Source organism: Lygodium microphyllum, chromosome 21 (assembly GCF_053477565.2).
Source record: "Lygodium microphyllum isolate KBCC chromosome 21, Lygodium_microphyllum_v1.1.10, whole genome shotgun sequence".
NCBI lineage: Eukaryota > Viridiplantae > Streptophyta > Polypodiopsida > Schizaeales > Lygodiaceae > Lygodium > Lygodium microphyllum.
Genome location: NC_141155.1, coordinates 26,074,167 through 26,097,646, shown reverse-complemented (window position 1 = coordinate 26,097,646; position 23,480 = coordinate 26,074,167). Strand labels below are relative to the sequence as shown.

The window sequence follows — 23,480 nt, the reverse complement described above, 5'->3', positions numbered from 1 at the left end:
AAAGGGGGAGACCGGTTGGAGCTCTCCCAGTGGAGGCCAATCACGTGATTGTTGCCAGTGGCCTATAAGGCAGTGGCAAAGATGATTGGTAGGTGACTACGCCCCGTGCTTCGAGATATCATCCATGACACACATATAGGCTTTGTCCAAGATAGGAGCATCCTTGACAATGTATTTACCTTCTTTGAGGCAACAGAGTGGGCTCAGCACAGTGGGTAGAGACTGGTCGTACTACTCTTAGATTTCAAGAAAGCTTATGACAAGGTGGACTGGGATTTCCTAGAGGGCACCATGGTGAGGTTGGGATTTCCCCAGGCTTGGATTCGCGGGGTCTTCACCCTGTACAGATCGGCCACCAGCAAGATGCTCATAGATGGAAGGCGAGGGGAGAAGTTCCGGCTGGAGAGATCGGTTCGACAGGGCTGCCCTCTGTCCCCATACCTGTTTCTACTCTTCGCAGAGGCGATGTCTCACTTCCTCAGGTCACGTGTGAGTGGATTACGCGGCCTTTGACTTCCAATGAGAGAGGAGACTGAGTTGCTAGACTTAGAGTACGCAGATGATACAACCCTCTACATAGAGGATGATGAGTTGATGCTGGAGAGAGTGAGGCTGTCTCTTGACGTGTTTTGCTCTGCAACGGGAGCGAAAAATCATCCGTTGGTTCCCTCACAGACCCGGACTCCAGCACGGAGTGGGGTGTCCACTTGGGATTCAGATGGGTAAGTAGAGGGCAGACCGTCCGGTACCTAGAGTTCCAGGTGGGACTTGACATTACTCTTGCCCAGTAGTTTCTTCTTGTCCTGGATTCTATTCAGAGGAAACTGATCTACTGGAGCACTATTCGCTTCTCACTAGCCGGACAAGCCCTGGTGGTTAACCAGGTCCTTCTAGCGACAGCTTGGTACATCGCTTCGTGTTGGTGCTTTTCCTCATTGTGTGTAGTGCAGGTTCGCCGCCTAGTGCGGAACTTCCTTTGGTCAGGGTCTAATGGTTCCACGGATTCCAGGGCCAAGGTGGCATGGGTGACCATTATACGATATAGGCCAGAGGGAGGGCTTGGGATCATCGACCTAGAGTATCGGAGTATGGCCCTCTTGGGCAAGCTAGTTGTCCGCGGTCTTACACCAGATGGGTAGACCTAGAAGGTCCTATTGTAGGATGGCCTTAAGGATTGTAGACCGAGGCTTGGCAGGGAGGCCATCCCTGAGATGGATCTTCACGTCTACCCAGATCACCCCCCAGATCACCTTTTCTTCATAGCTTACTCCGCGTGTGGCAGGGCCTCTGAAAGGCCATAATCTAGAGGCTCCCAGGCTGCCAGGAGGAAATAGATTGTCAGTCGGTGATCTGGAACCCCTAGGTCAAAGATTGGGAAGGGGCACGGATAGGTGAACGCCCCCACATCGAGTGGGCTGGGTGGGAGGCCGGCCGGGCCTGTACCATCAAGATATGGCGGGAGGTGTACATGATGGCAGACGAGGAGGTGTTGCAGCTAGTGTCAGGCTGCCAGAGAGGAGTGTAGGTGAAGAGAAGGGAGATAGACATAGCAATATCTCGGAGGTGGCTTGCTCCCTCGATACGTGAGCCGATAGAGCCCGGGGAGGTATGGGCGCTAGGTTTTTGCCAGCAAGCATCCCCCTTCAGATGGCAGGTAGAGTGGGTGGCACCTCGCAAGGGAGTTTCTTCATTGTTCAGGAGGGGGGATGTCTGGCCCTTGACAGAGGGTAGCAAGATGAGGGAATTGCCGCCCTTTCGTGGAGGAGGATTTGGGTGGTGGGCCTTCAAGGGAAGACATGGCGATTGGACCCCTATATTTTTTGGAAGGAGCTTAGGGAGTGGCGCCTTTGGATTTGGGAGGGTAGACCACTTGATGAGTTGGAGTGGAATCCAAGAGAGTGGCTATGGCCGGCCTCTGCAGTCACCAAGAAGCCACCCAGGTTCCTAGAGTACACTGCCAGGATAGACAGACATGTACTGATGGAGGAGGAGATGTACTAGGCGCCGTCACGTAGCAGACACTAGGCGGAGCACAGCATCATGGAGCCCTTCCGACGGACGTTCTGGCGCCGCCTATGGGATAGCTGGAGGCCGAGGAGGGTGTCGTACTTATTATGTTTGGTGGCACATGGAGGCTTGGCGGTGGGAAGTTGGCCTCCCTAGATGTAGAAGCAGGGAGATTGTAAGCGCTGCACACAGCAGCCTCTGGAAACCCCAAAGCAATGCCTTTGGTCATGTGAGGAGGTGCAGCTCGTGTGGAGAGGAGCATGCTGCATCCTTCGCCGTATAGCACCTAGCCTTGGATATATCTCATGGGGAGCTTTTTGTTGGCAGGCAGTCAGCTAGGGCCGTCACCTTTTGTATGAGGTCGGGATGCAGGACATGATATTCATTATCGAGGCAAGGTCGTGCGCAGTGGTCGGTTTGGAGGCTCTACCCATATGCCAGGTATTGGAGCCCATTGCAGACCGCTCGGAGGTATGGGAGATCATAGGTAGTCTTACTGGATGGCATATTTGGAAGGTGTGGTGTCAGGAGGCCTTCGGTGGAGAGAGACTTTCAGCACATGCGACCTTAGTAGAGCTCTGGATCTCCATCATCCACTCCCTCCATGGCCGATGGGACCAGGTGCAAGGCGAGTCCAGGGGTCGTTAGGAGCTTCGAGGTCACTTTATGCGCACTTGGGGCGGCCAGGGTCTATTCTTCATGATATAGGCAGGCAGCCTCAGTTGGCAATATATACCCCCCCCCCCCCCCCCCCAAAATGGCTTCTTGCCCCAATTCCCCTAGACGGCCTTGAGAGGCTTGTATACATGATGTATTAGTGACTTTGCGTCAGCTCCAGCTAGTCTGTTGAGCATGAGCACTCTGTTGTAATCAGTTTTTTAAGTAATATAATCAGCTACATTTTACTTGCAAAAAAAAAAAGAAGTGTTGAATTTGAGTGTGTCAAAGGACACAAGAGGATTAGTGTTAATCAACACTAGTATAAAGAGATACAATGTAGTTGGCACTTGATGTTGAATCTTCTTCTTGCCGATTCGAAGTGGTAACTTAGGTGAGAAATCAGTGTTGTAGTAGATCAAAGAGTCAGTGACATTACTGAGCCAAAGGAAGTAGGAAAATAAAGTAAAAATCGAGCTTTGAGATTAATGCCTATACCTGCCCTCTTTAGGGTTTTGGCAGACGACTGATTTTTTAGTGATTGGAGCATGTACAGGTGATTATAATGCAAGAGATTTGATGGGGAGGTAGATTAGGTAGTAGGCTTCAAAAGCCCCATAGAAATTGTCAGCAATGTTGCACGTACAAACTGCGGAGCTTGTACGAATGGACTACAGGGACAAACAGATAACAATTGAGATTCCACGCAATGCTCGAGAGGAAAGATGACAGGGAGGAGCGCCCCGAGTCAAAGAAGATTTCTTCAGAAGAAAGCACGAGCTGAAATGGCCCTCACCAACTATGGTGTTAATAAACCATGCGTACATGACCTAGTCTAAGGCTTTATTTGTAGTCTATTTCTTTGCCTTGTTTGTTTCAAACAAAGAGGCTATGGTGGATGTGATTGCACATTTCTCAACACATGTTAGACATCTCTGCACCGCTGCAGAAATTTGGAGGAGATTGGCATCTCTCTTCCGAATCTAGACATTTGGGTATCGATTATCTCTTGAGTTGAAGCTACAACAACTTTCTGTCGTAGATTCCCCTACAATGAGGAATCACATCCATAGGATGGAGGAGATTCGAGATGAGCTTTCATTCCTTGGTAGAAACATTTCTTCAAAGAATCTAATTGTGACACTTCTCTCACATCTTTGGTCACCGACATATGATGTGTTCTGCACTAGTCTTACTTCTCATAACTAGGAGACTCTTACTTGGGAGGAGCTAGTTCCATTGGTGCTTGAGTAGGATGGATGTCACAGTGAGAGATTCTTGCAGAGCCCGTGCACATGGCTATGCGTATGTGGTTTTATCTACATGTATAGGACAAGTAGAAGAAAGGGAAGAGGAAGAATTCAGAGTCATCTTTTGGCATTGATACAACTTTTTCGGGAAGTGTAGAGGATATCCCTTGTGTCCTCACTGTGGGAAGACCTTGCACCCCAAGGAGAAGTGTTGGAGGATATACCCTCACCTTCATTCGGGAGTGAAGGGTGGATCTATAGCAGAGCCTTTGTCTATCTCTACTTCGTCACCCGTTATTTCCACTGAGTTAGTCTTTCTATACATTTATCAGGTGGAGTCTTCTTCGATTGTCTCAACTTTTGAGCAGCCTTGGCTGTTTGACAGTGGTGCATCGAGTCCTATGAGTGCCCAAGGTGCTTTGTTACAGTATCTCCGTTCATCAGAGGGTACTGTCACTATTGGTGACACTTCTTCAGTGCCTATTAGTGGTGTTGGCGCCTTGCCTTTATTGTCTCATCCCTTACCAAGCTCCATTTCTAAGGCCGTATATGTTCTTGACTTAGGCTTTCCCCTCCTCTCAAATTATGGTCTTCTTAGACTCGGAACCCATGTTGTCTTCATCAGGCCGGCCGTCTTTGTTTAGGATTTTTCTCTTGGAGCCATTTTTGTGGCAGGTTTGTAGGAGGAGGGGGTATTTATACTCCATTCCCCTTCCTTTTTGCAAGGCCTTCCGAGGCATCTTTCTACAGTTGCACCCATTCCCGATTGTGCACCATTTATCCCATAGGTTCCATCCCATCTCGCATCATCTCCTTTGGTGGTCCCCTCGAACCTCCCATCCCTTTTAGAGGGGGACGATATTGGTGATGCAGCTGTGGATTTCTTGGTCCTTTGAGTTTCAAAGGGGGCTTCCTAAGATTGTGAGGAGTTTCTTCACGGTTTCCACTCTCCTTTGGGCCTTTCTTTTATGCGGCTACCCCTTTTCTTCGTCATTGAGCCTTTGACATTGTATTTGTCTATCATTTTATGTGTTTTGGACACTTTAGATGGAGGGCACATTAGTGCATTACCTTTGGTGCGCTTTTGGCTATTTTGTAAGGGTTTGACCACATTTTGGGTTTTCCCTCTTTTTCGCCTATATATAGGCGGCTTGCCCTTCCACTTTCATTATCCATCATTGATCCTTTGTGATCAGCCAGCCCTGCTCATTCTCTCATCCCCTTACTACCATGTGGCGCCCACATTGACGTGTAGAGCTGCGTGTTGGGGCTGATTGTTGCAGCCTTGTACCATCAGCCATCGCAATCACATTGTTCCTTCTCTCTTGTGTGTTCTCTTTGTCTCTTTCTTCTGTTCGTGTTCACTTTCCTCTTTCTGTTGCATTGTCTCACAGGATAGAGCTTTCCTCTCTAGTGGGTGAAAGTTGAAAAGCAAATGAAGATTTGAAAAGTGAACTCAAAACATTGAAAAGAGCAAAGCCCTTTAGTGGGTTGATGTGTAAGGGATGTAAGTTGGCTTTGTTTCTTTGTGTATTCAGGATCCACTATTTGAAGGCTAGAGTGATTTCTCTGAGGGTATTTCAATTAGGGTCATGATAGTGCCCTTGGTGTAAAGGATGAGAAAGTAATGATTTGGCTAGTTCCTGGTTTCTCCTCGGACCTCAACTAGTGGTGACCCCATTAGCAGCATATGTTTGTCCTCCATACTATTCTTGATTTTCTTCTTCAAAATGGGGTTTGTGTCTTGGTTTCAAGTGGATTCTTGAAGTTTTCTCTTAGACCTTAACTCCATCTATCACAAATTCAGTTTTTGGATGCTGCCAAGCTCTCGTTATTGCGGTGAGCTTTAGTGGGCAATAGTATGTTTTTGGCCATTGTGTGTACTGTGTTGTAGTTCATTCTTGGCTAGAGGTGTTTTTTGGATATTTTGTGCCCTTAAAAGAAGGATTCTTTAGTTAGTTAAAGAAGAAATTGTTTTTTCAATGTTATTGTTCCTTTTTCCTTAGGTTGAGATCTTTACTGGGAGACCTCATCAGATTCGTATTCACTTGGCTTATTTGGGACATCCTCTAGTAGGTATGTTTTTAAAAGCATTTACTACTATTACCAAATTGCCAAAAGCTAAGAACATTATGCTTAGAATTTAAGCACTTTTTATGTTTATAAGCAATGCAGTTGAAGTGTTTAATGTTACTTGCATGCTGAATTGTTAACTTGTCTTTCTAAGACTTGCTGTGTTTTCAAGTCAATTCTTCTGCTTAGGACTTGCTTGTTGGGAGTGAGGTGAATAGTGTATTATAGATCGGAGGTTAAATATCTGCAATTTTTTGTTAGGCGGTTTTTCTTCAACTTTTTACAGCCTGCTATTATACAAGTAGTTTAGAGTTTGATGTGTTCTCTCTTTATTCACCTCCGTGTCAGGAGATGCGATCTCATGATCCTTTGTTGGAAGCTTGTTAAGCTTGTCTTAAAGCCTAGAAACTTTTAAAGAGCCTCGCCTAGCTTGGGGCTGAATATTTTGGTTCAGACTACCAAGTAGGATGTAAATGGGAATGGGAATGGAAACAGAGAAGGAAATCGAAATATAATGAAAATTCAGATTATTCAAGAAAAGAGTAACTTGGATGCACTTTACGGTTACTTTTTTGAGTGAGCCTTTTTGAGCATGTCCCTACCATTCACAACCCATGAACATTGATTCAAACCACCCTCCTTTCATTCTTGCTACATTCAAACCCCGTCTTCTATGATTAGATAATAAACTGTAATCCTAAACCCTTCACATAACCTTCAAAGCCTTCCCAAATCATCAACATAACTTGTTTTAAACATTACATTTAGCCAAAACATGATTTAACATGTCTGCAAAGAGTTTAGCACTGATAGTAACCAATGCACTGTTTGAGCCTCTCTCATAGTTGTCCTCTCTGTGCATTGCTCCAATGGCCTTTTGAGATGTGCCACCCTAGCCATCTTCCAGGCCTGTTACAGGTCAGTTGTGCATCACCCCAATGGCCTTCTCAAGGAGGGAGGGCATCACAAAAGAAGCTGAAAGGAGACATATACAAGTTGCAAGAGTTGTTGAACAAAAGCTTTCTCCTGATTACAGTGAAAGTTTGATTTTGGAGGGAACGGTAATTGTTACTGCTTTGTCAGCTGAATATGTGGGTTAGGGAAAGCTAAAGTAATACCGTTTGGGCTATCATTAGTAATTACAACTAATCATATGTCTTGTGATTCTGGAGCCAATGATAATAAGACCATTGAACAGATTTATTGCACCAGGTGATCCATTATATGTCTCTGGTGGAAAGCCTGCCCCGAGTACAATTTTAGATTATTCACATGGCTCAGGATTGAACCACGATGATGGGTATTGGTTGCTTTCCCCGTTCACAGAAGAATTGATTGTGTGTGTGCAAGTGTGGTGAATCTAGAGGCGGTGTATCTGACCCTACATTCTTATATGATCAGTGGATATCTTAAGCCTGCCAATGCAGTACCTGGAGATTGTGGATATTATCTTCATGCGCACAAGCTCATCATTTTTCATCCCATCACAGGCGAGGTAAGGCATAGAAGCATAAAAATATTGAACTGTGATTGTGGTTGTTCATTTTGACCTTTAATATGACTCTGCTTGGTTAAATGTGTATCGTAGTTACTGGAAATTACTGCTCCACCTCCACCCACTTTGTGTTTGCCTGGAGAGGAAGCAGTCAAGCTGGATCTAAACTGATACTTTCAATTTTTATGTGTAAATCTCTGTGAGTTTACCTTTGTTAACTCACAAGTACCCTTGAATGCAAGCCTTGTTGCAATTGCTGCATAGTCAGCATAGATGGTTACTTGTTCACAATGTTCTTTGGTCTTTTATATTCCGTCCAACTATTTTACTGGCGGGCTACTATCAACAATGTAGCTGACCATCTTGGGGAATTTTTTGCCAACAAGGTTGTAGCTCTAATTGGTTTGAGTGTGTGGGTATGTACATGCATGCATGAGTTCGAACCTTGGGTACACCCTTGAGGCATCCTTTAAACCTTCAAGCCTTTCTCCCCTCCCAAAAAAAAGTAGTGGAGAAAGTATATAATAGATGCCAGGGTTGGCTCATGAATTCAGCGATCTGCCTTTTTGTATCCTAGTTCACTTCAATGTTCATGATAAACTAAGACTTAGTGCCAACTACATTGTTGAATTTGGAAAAAGAGACCTTCAAATTTTGCAGAGAAGGTTAATAGATTTCAAAAACTAGTGTCATTTTCGGTACACAGCTTTTAAAAACTTGCAATATTTAAGAGAGAACTTGAAAACTGTCAGTTTTGTGTCTTAGTTCAGGTCAATGTTTTTCATGCATACGAGTTCACTTCATTGAGATCAAGAATCAATAATCAAGCATGGGCATGTGTGCTTGTGCAGTACATGTGTATCTGAGCACAGACCATTTACACACTTTATGTGAACAAACAACCTTGCGAAAAAACTGTGGCTAATCAAGTTACATAAAAGAAAAAACAACATAAGTATAAATGCTCAATAATCTAGATCGAGCTGTATGCAGTCAAACTCTGTGTGTTTGTGTGTGAGGCCTCTTAGAATGGGTCTAAAGAGGATGAGGGAAAGAAGCCATGGTGGAGTGTAGTACAATTGAGATTTACTTTCTTGTAGAGTGAAGAATAGGTTGTTGCAACCCCACATGTGAAGGAACTCTTGTTGAAGCTTCCATCTATGAAAGCCCCCTTGAAGGTGCTCCCAACCATGTTTGAGGGAGTGGATGATAGATGCCCAAAGCTTAGCCAAGGTAACATGCATTGAGAGACTCACTTGTGAAGATCACTTGGCAGTGGGCCTTCCAGATATGCCACCTTATAAGGTTGCCAATGATCTCACACACCTCTGATTGCGATGCAGTAGGCTCTAGAACTTGGCAATTGGGTAGTCTCCTAGCCCACCACTGTGCATGAGCCAGCATTGATGATGATCGTATCATGCATCTCTGCCTTGTTGAGGAGGTGATGACCTTGACTTACTGATTGCCAGCATACAGCCCCTAGGAGATGTACCCAAAGCTGGGCTTTACTTGCTGAGTAGCCTACAAGCTCCTGTCCAATTTAGTTGTGGAGCCCCCACATGACATCATATGTAGTGCTTCAGAGTCTTTAGTCGCAGTTGTTAGCAACATTTGCAAATCCCATCTTGTTGCATTTGAACCAGCCAACTGCTTGCAAGATTCCCATGTTCCACCAACCATAAGAAATACGCTAGCTATCAGATAGGCATTGCCAAAAAGTTAATTTGCAAGGGCTTGTGATGCTATGCTTTGCCCAATGACTCTTATGTGATGGGCTCAGTCTATGTCATCTTACATCAAGTTGTGTCCACCAATTCATGCTATCAAGTAAAGAAGCTCATTGGCTTCTCTACGAAAGTGACGAGGCAGCAGATTCTAGCATATGCAAGGCCATGCCTTTCCAAATCCAAAGTTGCCACTATTGAATATCCAACCTAACGATATTATGGGTGAAGCAGCCATGACATCCTTGAAATCCTTTTTTTTTTTTTGCAAATAAGGTGTGGCTAATTATCTTACTTTAGAAAAAACCGGAATACAAAGAAGTGCTCATGCTCAACAGACCAAGCTGGAGCTGGTGAAAGTCACAGCTACATCATATATACAAGCCTCTCAAGGCGGTTTGGGGGGGATAGGGGCAAGAAGCCATGGAGGGGGGGTGTATCGCCATCTGGGGCTGCCTGCGTGCATCATGAAGAACAGGTCCTGGCTGCCCCAAGTGCGCATGAAATGACCTCGCAGCTCCTGACGAGCCCTGGAGTCGCCTTGCACTTGATCCCATCGGCCTCGAAGGGAGTGGATGATGGAGGTCCATAGCTCCGCTAGGGTCGCCCGTACTAAAAGTCACTGTCCGCCGAAAGCTACCTGACACCGTGCGTTCCAGATATGCCAACCAGTAAGACTCCCTATGATTTCCCATATCTCAGAGCGGTCTGCTGTGGGCTCTAGTACCCGGCGGATGGGTAGAGCCTCTAAACCCACCACTGCGCACGACCCTGTCTCAATTATGAAAATCGTGTCCTGCATCTCGACATCATACAGAAGGTGACAGCCCTGGCTGACTGCCTGCCAATGGAAAGCACCCCAAGAGATACATCCAAGGCTGGGTGCTATGCGGCATAAGATGCGGCATACTCCTCTCCACACGAGCTGTGCCGCCTCACAAGACCAAAGGTAGTGCTTTGGGGTTTCCATCGATTGCTGTGTGCAGCACTTACAAACTCCCTCCTTCTGCATCTGTGCAAGCTAGCTTCCCACCACTAAGCCTCCATGTGCCACCAACCATAAAAAATACGATACCCTCCTCGGCCTCCAGCTGTCCCATAGGCGGCGCTAGAAGGTCAGTCAGAATGGCTCCGTGATGCTCTTCTCCGCCCAGTGCCTTCTACGTGACGACGCCCAATCCATGTCCTCCTGCATCAGTATGTGTCTGCCAATCCTGGCGGTGTACTCCAAGAATCTCGGTGGCTTCTTGGCGACCGCAGTGGCGGGCCAAAGCCACTCTCCCGGATCCCACTCCAGCTCCTCAAGTGGCCTTCCTTCTCAGATCCAGAGGCGCCACTCCCTGAGCTCCTGCCAAAAGACCAACAGGTCCAACCGCCATGTCTTCCCTTGAAGGCCAACCACCCGGATCCTCTTCCATGAAAGGACAGCTAACCCCTCATCCTGGTGCCCTATGTCAAGAGCCAGACGCCCCCCCTCCTGCACTGTGAAAATGGTCCGAGGTGGAGCGCCACCCACTCTTCCTGCCACCTGTAGGGGGATGACTGCCGGTGAAAACCTAGCGGCCCATAGCTCCTCGGGCTCTATCGGCTCTCGAATCGGGGGAGCAAGCCACTCTTGAGGTATCGCTACGTCTATCTCCCTTCTCCTCAGCTCCACTCCTCGCTGGCAGCCTGATGCTTGCTTTAGCACCTCCTTGACCGCCATCCTGTACACCTCCTACCATGTCCTGATGGTACGAGCCAGGCCAGCCTCCCAACCGGCCCACTGGATATGGGGGCGCTAGCCAATTTGTGCCCCTTTCCGATCCCTGACCTAGGGGTTCCAAATCGTTGGCTGACGGTCAATCTCCTCCTGGCAGCCGGAGGGGCTCTGGATAAGGGCCTTACGGAGGCCCTACCACACAGGGAGCAAGCTACGTAGGAAGGATGATCGGGGGGGGGTGATCTGGGCTGACGTGAATATCCATCTCAGGGACGGCCTCCACTCACCGCCAAGCCTTGGTCTACATAGTGAAGACCCTCAGGCAATAGGATCTTCGAGGTCTGCCCTCCGGGTGTGAGGCCTCGGACAACTAGCTTGCCCAGGAGGGCCATACTCTGATACTTTGGGTTTATGATCCCAAGCCCTCCCTCTGACCGATGTCGTGTAATGGTTGCCCATGCTACCTTGGCTCTGGAGTCCCTGGAGCCGTCTGACCCGGACCAAAGGAAATTCCGCACTAGGCGGGCGGCTAATTGCATTATGCAGGAGGAGGAGAAGCACCAACACGAGGCAATGTACCAGGCCGTCGCTAGGGGGACTTGGTTAAATACCAGGGCTCAGCTGGCTAGTGAGAGGCTAGCCGTGCTCCAGTAGTTCAACTTCCTCCGAATAGAATCAAGGATTGGAAGAAACTGCTAGGCGTGAGTGATGTCGAGTCCCACCTGGAACCCTAGGTACCGGACGGTTTGTCCTCTGCTCACGCATCTAAATCCTAGGTGGACGCCCCACTCCGTGCTAGAGTTCGGGTCTGTGAGGAAACCAACCGACTTTCGCTAGTTGATTTTCGCTCCCGGTGCAGAATAGAACACCTCAAGAGCCAACCTCACTCTTTCAAGCATCAACTCGTTGTTCTCTATATAAAGCATTGTATCATTTGCATACTTTGAGTCTAACAACTCGGTCTCCTCTCTTACTAGAAGTCGGAGGCCATGTAAACCGCCCACACGTGAGTTGAGGAAGTGAGACATGGCCTTTGCAAAGAGAAGGAACAGGTATGGGGCAAGGGGGCAGCCTTGTCGGACCGATCTCTCCAGCCGAAACTCCTCTCCTCGCCTCCCTCCTATGAGGACCCTACTGGTGGCCGATCTATTAAGTGCGGAGACCCCGGAAATCCAAGCCTGGGGGAAACCCAACCTCACCATGGTGCCCTCTAGGAAATCCTAGTCCAGCTTGCATAGGCTTTCTCAAAATCCAAGAGTAGTACGGCCAGTCTCTGCCCATTGTGTTGGGCCCACTCTGTCGTCTCAAAGAAGGTGAATACATTGTCCAGGATGCTCCTATCTTGGACAAAGCCTGTCTGTGTGTCATGGATGATGTCAGGAAGCAAGGGGCGTAGTCGCCTACCAATCATCTTTGCTAGTGACTTATAGGCCACTGATAGCAAGGTGATCGGTCTCCACTGGGAAAGCTCCAACCGGTCTCCCCCTTTGGGGAGAAGACTGATAAGGCCTGTCGATAGACTCCCTGACATCTATCCTGATGTGAAAATCTCTTGAAAGGCCAACAGTAGGGGGTCCTTCACCACTTCCCAGAAGGTAGTGAAGAAAGCCTTAGAGAGGCCATCCTCTCCCGGGCATTTCTGCCCATCTTGTGTATGGAAAGCCTCCTCTAGTTCCTTCTCTGTGAGGGGGGCTAGGAGGGAGCGTCCCATCTCCTCTGTGACAAGGGATAGGATATTATCCCAGACATGCTCTCTACATCGCTGTCCTCTAGCTGAGGCTGTCTCCTACTGGAACAGGCGACCAAAGTAGTCGGTGGCAATCTCTATCACCTCGTATGGGCAAGAATGGATCCTCCCATACTGATCTCGGAGGCTGTGTATTTGCTCTCCTGAGGTGCGAGGCTGGTGCACCTAAAAAAACTCCCTGCACATCGTGTCCCCCTTTCGTGCCCAGAAAGCTGCTGAGGTGCGGAAAGAGAACTCAGAGCACCAGTCCTCTAGGCCAGCAATGGCTGCTCGCACACGCACCTCCTGTGCGTGGAGAGTGGGATCTTCAACCTCCTTTGCGATCTGGCCCCTCCTGCCCCACTCTCTGGTCCAAATCTGCTCTATCTGTCTCGTCACCTCCTCCCTCCTGTAGATCGAGTCAGGGATCCAACAAGTTCGTGAATCTAGGGCAGATGCTGGGGGATCTAGTGTTAGGAGAATTGGGCAATGATCGGACAACGTGGTGCCCGCCAATTGCCCACAATCTGGCCTCCCCGAGAGCCTCCCCACTCTCCCACATAAAACCTGTCCAACCGCTCCAGTAGGGCTCCACCTAGCCGTCTGTATCCCCAAGAGAAGTCCAACGACCTCTCCCTCCTATGGAAGGCAGGGTCTCTCCAAGCATCGCGTGCTCCTACTGCCAGTAGAAACACCTCCCATGCCTCGTGCTCCTCCCTGGCGGTGCTTTGGTAGTTTCTCCCTCTACCCTGCTGGTCCTCCAAAGCCTCCAGGTTGTTGAAGTCTCCTCCAACAATCCAAGAGTCCACCTCTGGGAGTCCTGTGATCTCCACCCAGAACCTGATGCGTGCCCTAACCTCTATAGGGGCATATAGATATTAAGGACTCCAAGGCATGAGTCCCCAATATCCAATCTGATCCATAGCACCCTCCTTGCCACTATCGTCCCGTGGTCTCGAACACAAGCGGTAAGACTCGGACCAATAGAGGTGCACACGCCTCCACTCCTACCGTGGGCACCTATGGCGTGCTCCCAGTAAGTATGCGAGCTGCCTGGGAGTACCTTCCCTACCCGCTAGGCCTGGGTGAGGGTGAGCTTGTGCTCTTGTAGAAGTAAGATGTCGATCCGTCCGGCTAGGGCAGGCTGCAGTTCTTGTCGAACAATCAATTTCCTGGAACCACGTGCCCCACTGTAGTGGAGGCTATTAACATTCCAGGATGGAAGGTGTAAGCTCATAGGGAAACCTGCGACTGCCCAAATAGGCATCTGTTCGGTGTGGAGGCTGTTGATGACGAGGAGGAGCTATGAGGCATGCAGGTGCGCTTTGCCGCCGGTCTGGACGGCGAGCTCCATTCCCGCATGGCGACCCTCGGTCGGATCATAGGGGTGATAGAAGTTCCAGGTGGTACTATCAATGCATCTATCAGCCATACGGAGAGTCGAGACTCTGTGCACTGTTAGAAACGGGCCGTCTATGCCAGGGGCCACTCGATCACATCCCTCAGAGCTCTCCACTGTGGAGGGGCTCAAATGATAATGCTTAGGTGAGGGACCTCGACACCAGCCCACCAGTTAATGTCCATCATGCAACTAGGCCACTGCTGTGCAAACAATGCTAGTCTTTCTCCCATCCACTGGGAGGTGTGGTCCGCCACCTGACTCTTCAACTCTTTCTCTATCTATGTCGTCGTCCACTCCCCTGAGTGAGAGGGCTGAACAAAAAAAGCGTAGTTTGGTCCGTCGGATGGTGCTAGAAGATGGACCTTGCCCCTCCTTGACTTACGAACCACGAAGATCCCCACCTCTAGAGGTAATGGGAACTCTCCGCACTCCACAACTCTCAAGTAGGACCATGGGCCACTGCAGAAGAACTCCTGTGGCAACAGGTGTGCCTGTCTCGTGAAAGTGTGACGGGTGGCAGGGGTGGATGAGCTGGTGGCTGTATGGGAGGGGGAGGAGTGCTGGTGCGAAGAGGATGTAGGCGTGTGTGGCTCATCACCTCCTGTGGGCGGAGGGGGGGTGGGTCTGGGGGATCGCCTGAACCAAGTGCGAATCAGGGGGGTGCTTGGTACGGGAGGTGGTGGGGGGGAGAATGATCGAAGGATGGTGGGATGGATGGAAGTACATAGCGGGTGTGGGGGGGGATGGTGGTCCTGGAAGTGGGGGGCTGTGGGCCAGGGTCAGTGGGGGGGGGGGGGGCAATGGGATGTGGAGGGCGGTGGGTGTGGGGGCTGTGGGGACTCGGGAGAAGTCTGTGGCGTGGGTGGTGGATGTGGGGGGCTGCGGTCCTGCCGGGTGGGGTGGGTAGGGGGCAGCTGTGGAGTGCTATGCCAAGGGGGCATCACACGCCCTCCTACTCCTTGTCGAGACTGGGTCTGAGGCGCTGGTTGCGCCCCCCCTGCTGTCTCCCTCTCTGTTGTCTTTGGACCCGTGTAAAGCCATCAGCGTCCACCTGCGGGCTTGTCAGCGGAGCCACCTTGGCTTTGAAACGTGTGCAACTTGCTCCCTGATGCCCAGAGTCATGGCAGCATAGGCACTGCCCTGGCTACCCCATCACATTGACCTGCTGCCTAAAGGAGTGCCCGCCCGCCTCAATCTCTAGGAACTGTGGGATATTCTTGACCTCTTTCACTGCCACCCGTACTTTTGGGACTCCTACCGCTGTCATTGCATCTGCGAAGGATGCGGGAAGGATAGTGCCGAAGAGCCGACCAAAGTCTTCCACCAACTGGCGATACTCTATTGCCAGGCTGGGGAAAAGGAGGGTGACTGGGTGCCGGAGAAACCTGTTGTGGAGTGCAAATGCCTGTTGTGGAGTGCAAATCGTCGGGGCAGGGGGTGCGATCAGTGCGGGGGGCGATGAGTTGGACGGGCCCGATCAGTTGGGGCGGGGGGGGCGATCAATCGGGGCGGGGCGATCAATCGGATGGCGGGCGATCAGTCAGACGGGTGAGCATAGTCGGGGCAAGGGGACAGCAGCACGACGTGACGAGCGTGAGCGCACGAGCAAGAGCTTAGATATATCCTTGAAATCCTATGACTCTGGTCCTCTAAGAAATATCAAGGAAAGCTAAACCCTATTGTCCAATCCAAAGTCACCACCACGGTTGAATATCCAATCAAGCAATATTATGGGTGAAGCCTTGGATTCCTATGCCTCCTATCCTCCAAGGATTGTCGAGGAAAGCTAAACCCCATTGCCCTTTATCTAGTGCTAACCAACCACTCTTCTACATGATGAAGAAAGTATTTGGGGAGTGCTTGTGACTCTACCTACAATGTATACTAGGATATCCATTGTCGAAAATTAGTCTACCCACAACCATGACTCAATTGCATAGGCTCTCGGTAGGGACATGCCAACCACACTTGAGGGATTGATTGATCAATCGTTTGGCCTCTACTCACCCTCAATAACCCACTACTTGTTAAAAGACTCCAAGGTTCGTGCCCTCGTAGATCTCTCTAAACCTTGATAGAGGAGGCATGGTGCTTGGTTAGTGTTCAACCTATCCATTGAATATGTGTATGCTCCCAAGCTACAGCTCATCTTGATCCTTGACGTGTAGATACCAAATGACTTGTCTATCAATATTTACTTAACAACGTGGTAGCCTCTACTCTAGAACCTTTTGGAAGCTTTGCTAAACTCATGGTAAGCTGCGAAGAAAGGACGATATGGGTAGGGTAGTCAAGGCAGCGCTTGATGATGGTCTTTCAAGCAAACATAGCATGGGAAGACCTATTTGAATCAGACCATTGAAAGTTACAAACTAGGCGACGTAGTTGAGCAATACATGATGGAGGGAAACACCAACAATAAGCTATATACCAAGCTGTCACTAATAGGACCTTGTTGACCACTAAAGCTCTATCCACGAGGCAAGCTGTGCTTTAGTAGGTTAGCTTTTTCCAAAATAAAAATTTTGCAAATAAAGTGTGCCTAATTGTATTACTCAGAAAAAACCCGAATACAAGGAAGTGCTCATGCTTAACAGACTAGGTGGAGCTGATCAGAGTCATAGATATATCAAGAATACAAGCCTCTCAAGGTGGTCTAGGGGGAATGGGGACAATTAGCCATGGAGGGGGGGGGGTGTGCATCGCCATTTGGGGCTACCTGCTTGCATCTCGAAAAACAGGTACAAACTGCTCCAAGTGCACATGAAATGAGATCGGAGCTCCTGCCGAGCTCGAGACTCGCCCTGCACGTGATCCCATCTACCACATAGGGAGTGGAGGATGGAGGTCTTGAGCTCTACTAAAGTCAACTATACTGAAAGAATCTCCCTACCAAAAACCTCTTGACACCGTGGCTTATAGATATGTCGTCCAGTAAGACTCCCAATGATCTCCCATACCTCAGAGCGGTCTGCTGTGGGCTCCAGTACCTGGCGGATGGGTAGAGCCTCCAAACCGACCATTGCGCATGACTGTGTCTCAATAATGAATATCGTGTCGTGCATCCCAGCGTCATATAGAAGGTGACGGCCCTGGTTGACTACCTGCTAGCAGAAAGCTCCCCATGAGATATATCCAAGGCTCGGTGCTATACGACGGAGGATGCGGCATGCTTCTCTCCACACGAGTTGCGCCGCCTCACACGACCAAAGGCAGTGCTTTGGGGACTCCAGAGACTGCTGTGTGCAGCGTTTACAATCTCCCTCCTTTTGCATCTGGGCTAACCAGCTCCCCACCGCCAGGCCTCCATGTGCCACCAGCCATAGGAAATACAATACCCTCCTTGGCCTCCAACTATCCCATAGGCGGCGCTAGAAGGTCAGTTGGAAAGCTTCCGTGATGCTGTCCACCACCCAGTGCCTGCTGCGCAACGACGCCCAATCCATGTCCTCCTGCATGAGTATGTGTCTGCCAATCCTGGCTGTGTACTCCAGGAACCTTGGTGGCTTCTTGGTGACCGCAGCGGCCGGCCATAGCCATTCTTCCAAATCCCACTCCAGCTCATCAAGTGGCTTGCCCTCCCAAATCCAGAGGCACCACTCCCTGAGCTCCTTCCAGAAGACATAAGGGTCCAGCCACCATGTCTTCCCTTGAAGGCCAACCACCTGAATCCTTCTCCATGGAAGGACAACTATCCCCTCATCTTGCTGCCCTCTGTCAAGTGCCAGGCGCCCACCCTCTTGTACGGTGAAGAAAGTCCCATGTGGGGTGCTTCCCACTCTACCTGCCACCTGTAGAGGGATACCTGTTGGTGAAAACTTGGCAGCCTATACCTCCCCAAGCTTTACCAACTCTCGTCTTGAGGGGGCAAGCCACTCTTGAGGTATAGCTATATCTATCTCCCTTCTCCTCAGCTCCACTCCTTTCTGGCAACTTGATGCCCGCTGCAATACCTCCTCGTCCATCATCCTGTACACATCTCACCATGTCTTGATGGTATGAGTCGGGCCGGCCTCCCACCCCAGCGTCCCACCCCAGCCTCCCACCCAACCCACTGGATGTGGGGGCGCTCACCAATCTGTATCCCCTCCCGACCTGTGACTTGGGGGTCCCATATCAGTGGTTAGCAGTCTATCTCCTCCTGGCAGCCTAGGGGGCTCTTAATTAGGGCCTTATGGAGCCTCTGCCACACACGAAGCAAATTGCATAGGAAGGGGGATTTGGCGGGGGGGGGGGGGGGGGGTGATTAGGGTTGTCGTGAAGATCCATCTCAGGGACGGCCTCCAATCATAGCCAAGCCTCAGTCTACACTCCTTGAGACCCTCTTGCAAAAGGACCTTCAAGGTCTGCCCTCTTGGTGTGAGGCCGCTAAATACTAGCTTGCCCAACAGATCCATACTTTGATACTCTGGATCTATGATCCGAAGCCCTCCCTCTCACCGATGCCGGATGATAGTCGTCCACGTCACCTTGGTCCGGTAATCCGTGGAGCTTTCTGACCCAGCCCAGGGGAACTGCTGCACTAGGCAGCGAAGCTGTACTAGACAGGATGAGGTGAAGCACCAACACGAGGCGATGTACCAAGCTGTCGCTAGGAGGACCTGGTTAACCACTAGGGCTTGGCCTGCTAGGAAAAGGCGAGCGGTACTCCAATAGGTTAGCTTCCTCCAAATAGAGTCAAGGACTGGAAGAAACTGCTGGGTGGGAGTGATGTCGAGTCCCACCTGGAACCTTAGGTAACGGACGGTCTATCCTCTACATACCTATCTAAATCCCAAGTGGACACCCCACGAGTCGGGGTTTGTAAGGAAACCAATCAACTTCCACCAGTTGATTTTCGCTCCTGCTGCAGTACAGAACACCTTGAGAGCTAGTCTCACTCTCTCCAATATCAACTCATCGTCCTCTATGTAAAGTGATGTATCATTTGCATACTCTGAGTCTAACAGCTTTGTCTCCTCTCTCATCGGAAGTCAGAGGCTGCATAACCCGCTCACACGTGATCTGAGGAAGTGAGACATCGCCTCTGCAAAGAGTAGGAACAAATACAGGGCCAGTTGGCAGCCTTGCTGTACCGATCTCTCCAACCGAAACTCCTCCCCTCTCCTCCCATCTATGAGAACCCTGCTGGTAGCCAATCTGTAGAGTGCGGAAACCCCATGGATACATGCCTGGGGAAAGCCCAACCTCTCCATGGTTCCCTCCAAGAAGTCCTAGTCCACCCCATCATAGACTTTCTCAAAATCCAGGAGTAGTACAGTCAATCCCTCACCATTGTGTTGGACCCGCTTTGTCCCCTCAAAGAAGGTAAAGACATTGTCTAGGATGCTCCTATCTTGGACAAAGCCTTTCTGTGTGTCATGAATGATGTTTGAAAGCACGGGTCGAAGTCGCCTACCAATCATCTTTGCTAGTGCCTTATAGGCCACTAGCAACAGGGTGATCGGTCTCCATTGGGATAGCTCCAACTGGTCTCCCCCTTTGGGAAGGAGACTAAGAAGACCTGCTCATAGACTCTGTGGCATCCGATGTGAACTGAAAATCTCCTGGAAAGCCAGTAGTAAGGGGTCCTTCACGACCTCCTAGAAGGTGGTGAAGAAGGCCTTAGAGAGGCCATCCTCTCGCGGGCATTTCTACCCATCCTATGTGTGGAAAGCCTCCTCTAATTCCTTCTCTGTGAACAGGTCTAGGAGGGAGCAACCCATCTCCTCTGTGACAAGGGACGGAATGTGATCCCAGACATGCTGTCTGCAACGCTGTCCTCTGGCTGAGGCTGTCTCCTGTTGGAAAAGGCACCTATAGTACTTGGTGGCAATCTCCATCACCTCGTTTAGGCTAGAGCGAATCCTCCCATATACTGATCCCGACGGCTGCGTATCTGCTCTCCTGAGGTGCGGGATTGGTGTGCCTGAAAAAACTCCCTGCACATCATATCCCCCTTTCGCACCTAGAAGGCTGCTGAGGTGCGGAAAGAGAACTCTGAGTGCTTGTTCTCTGGGCCGACGATGGCTGCTCATGCGCGTACCTCCTGTGGGTGGGGGATGGGATCTCTTGGTATCTCTTGTAATAATGTTTGCGTGGTTACTAGGTCCCGCCGGAGTGATCTCTCCTCATCCCAGCTCTGCTACCTGGCCTGTAGGGCTACCTCCTAGCAAATGCTGCTCAACTCGGCTAGGACCTCTGCAACCTCCTTTGCGATCTGGTCCCTCCTGCCTCACTCCCTAGTCCAAATCTGCTCAATCAGTCTCTTCACCTCCTCCCTCCTGTAGATCGAGTCAGGGATCCGACAAGATCGTGTACCTAGGGAAGATGCTCTGGGATGAAGTGTCAGGAGGACTGGGACAGAGTGGTGCCAGCCAACTTTCCTATATGGACTCCACGAGAGCATCCCCACTCTCCCACATAGAACCTGTCCAACCGCTCCAGCAAGACTCCGCCTAGTCACCTGTACCTCCACGAGAAGTCCAACGACCTTTTGCTCCTGTGGAAAGCCGGGTCTCTCCAAGCGTTGTGAGCTTCTACTGCCAGTAGGAAGACCTCCCACGCCTCTTGCTCCTCCCCAACCATGCCATAGTAGTTTCTGCCTCTATCCTGCTGGTCCTCTAAGGCCTCCAAGTTGTTGAAGCCCCCTCCAACAATCCAAAAGTCCACCTCTCGGAGTCCTGCTGCAATCTCTACCTAGAATCAGTTGCGTGTCCTGACCTCAGTGGGGGCATAGACATTGAGGACTCCAAGGCACGAGTTCGCAATATCCAATCTGATCAATAGAACCCTCCCTGCTACAATCGTCCCATGGTCCCGTACACAAGCAGTGAGGCTCGGGCCAATCGAGGTGCATACCCCTCAACTCTTGCCGTGGGCACCAATGGAGTGCTCCCAGTAAGTGTGTGACTTGCCCGAGAGTACCTTCCAGACCCGGTGGGCTTGGGTGAGAGTGAGCTTGTGCTACTGTAATAATAAGATGTCGATCCGTCCGGCAAGGGCAGGCTCTAGCTCTCGTCAAACAATCAACTTCCTGGAACCATGTGCTCCACTGTAGTGGAGGCTGTTCACATTCCAGGGTGCAAGATGTAAGCTCATAAGCAAACCTATGACTCACCGAACAAGCATCTATTCGGTGTGGAGGCTGTTGACGAAGAAGAGGAGCTATGAGGCATGTGGATACGCTTCGCTGCCGGCCTAGACGATGAACTCCATTCCCCCATGGTAGCCCTCGGATGAACCATGGGGGTGAATGATGTGCCTAGTGTTACCACCAGGGCATCTATCAGCCAAGCTAAGAGGCGGGACTCTGTGCACTGATAGAACCGGGCCGCCTGTACCAGGGGCCACTCGATCACGTCCATCAGAGCTCTCCACTACTCAGGGACTCGAAAGATAATACTTAGATGTGGGACCTCGACCCCTGCCCACCAGTTAATATCCATCATGCAACCTGGCCACTACTGGGAGAAAAGTGTTAGTCCTCCTCCCATCCACTGGGAGATGTGATTTGCCACCTGGCTCTTCACCTCCTCTATCTGAGGCATCGTTCAGTCTCCCGTGTGAGAGGTCTGGAGGAAGAAAGCATAGTTTGGTCCATCCGGTGGTGTTAATAGATGGATCTTGCCACTCCTCGACTTGCGCACCACGAAGATTCCCACTTCCAATGGTAGTGGGAACTTTCTATGCTCCGCCACTCTCAGGTAGGACCACGGTCCCATTTTGAAAAAACTCTTGTGGTAGCAGCTGTGCCTGTCTCAAGAAGGCGTGTCAGGCGGCATGGGCAAACGAACTGATGGCTGTGTGGGGGGGGCTAGACTGCCTGTGAGTGGAAGATGTCGGCGTATGGGGCTCCTCACCTCCTGCGGGGCGGGGGGATGCGAGGGATGGAGGGGTGGTCAAATGCACAAGGCGGGTGTTGGGGGGGGGGGGGGGGGGGGCAGTAGCTTTGGAGGGGGGGGGGGTGTGGGTCCTCAGGTGAGGTGGCCTGTGACGCCTCCGTGGGTTGTGGGTGTGTAGGCCTATGGTCCTGCCGGGTGGGATGGGGAGGGGGGGCTCGCGTGGCCGTCTGCACCCTGTTGCCGTGGCTGTGTTTGAGGGGCTGCCTTGCCGTCTCCCTCTATGCCGTCTCTCAACCCGTGTAAAGCCATCTGCATCCACCTGTGGGCCTGTCGGCGAGGCAGCCTTAGCTCCGAAACGCGTGCACTCTGCTGCCTGATGCCCAAAGTCATGGCAACACATGCACTACCCTGGCTGCCCAGTCACAAACAATAACCTATTGCTTGAAAGAGTGTCCGCCTGCCTTGATCTCTAGAAACTGTGGTATATTCTTTGTCTCTTTCATTGCCACCCGTACCTTTGGGACTCCTACGGCTGTCATTGTGTTTGCGAAAGAGGTGGGAAGGACAGTGCCGAAGAGCCGTCCAAAGTCTTCCACTAACTGGCAATACTCTATTGTAAATTCGAGGAAGAGTAGGCTGACCGGGTGTCTAAGGAACCTGTTGTGGAGCGCAAAAGCCTCCACTGTGAAACCACTGTAGCAGGGGACCATGTAGATGACCCCCTTCGTGGAAGCATAGGGTAAACTGGCCAGTAGAGACAGAGGATGAGCTGGCGGGAGAAGGGGGGCGCAGTGCGTCAGGCTGTAGGGAGCGCAGCACGACTCGACGGAGGGGAGGGAAGGCTGGGCAGCGGGAGGAGGGGGAGGCTATGGGAGGCGCTGGGTGGGCGCAAAAGCGGCACTGGGTGGGCGCGATGGCGGCAAAAGCGTGACAGGATAGGGAGCCATGCCTTTACTTTGTTAGTGGTTCGCTTCGGAAGAATAGCCCACAAAGATTTCAGCTTTTGCCAAATAGAGTCTAACAATGTCACAAATTGCTTGGTTGCTATGATGTGGAATCCCACCTAGAACTTGAGGTTATTTCTACACTTAGTGTTGTGCTCAGTAACTCTAGTGCCAATCTCACTCTATTGCACAAGTTTATCGTCCTTAACATACAAGGCTGTATCATCCACATACTCTGGGTACAACAACTCAACCTTGATCCACACTTACAGTTGGAGGCTTGTTAGCTTGTTGACCCTCATGCATAGGAAAAAGGATATCACCTTGTGAAGAGCAAGAGGAAGTGAGGAGCTAGAGAGTAGTGTTTTTAAACTGATCACTCCAAATAGAACTTTGCACCTTTCCTCTCACCTATGATCACTATGTTGTTGGCCAACTTGTATAGTGTTGCTACCTTACTAATCCATTGCCAAGGAAATCCTAATCAGACCATGGTATGCTCTAGGAAGTCCCAATTGGCCTTATCATAGGCCTCCTTGAAATTGGAGAGGAGCATTTAATTCTATGCCTGTTGTGTTGTGTCCACTCTATAGCTTCAAAGAAGCTGAAGATATTATCCATGATGCTTTGTGAAAACTATATGGGTATCATGAACAATGCTTGGAAGGAGGGGG

The 23,480-nt window shown here is 50.4% G+C and overlaps 1 protein-coding gene across 9 annotated transcripts in view; it reads left to right on the top strand.

The window, feature by feature from the left end:
- Nucleotides 1-23,480, top strand: part of LOC148017831 (Pseudouridine synthase family protein) — a 147,225-nt gene that overhangs the window by 110,330 nt on the left and 13,415 nt on the right. For 2 of the 9 annotated variants that reach the window (XM_087662315.1, XM_087662318.1), the window contains 4 exons: nucleotides 5,921-5,990; nucleotides 7,200-7,287; nucleotides 7,389-7,482; nucleotides 7,576-8,117. In XM_087662315.1, coding sequence (XP_087518441.1) covers nucleotides 5,921-5,990; nucleotides 7,200-7,287; nucleotides 7,389-7,482; nucleotides 7,576-7,653 — 330 coding nt within the window. In that variant the 3' untranslated portion in view covers nucleotides 7,654-8,117. Of the gene's footprint in view, nucleotides 1-5,920; nucleotides 5,991-6,883; nucleotides 7,049-7,185; nucleotides 7,288-7,388; nucleotides 7,488-7,575; nucleotides 8,119-23,480 lie in introns of those variants that run through there. The other 7 variants (XR_015687786.1, XM_087662320.1, XR_015687787.1 and 4 more) reach the window with 7 other exon arrangements.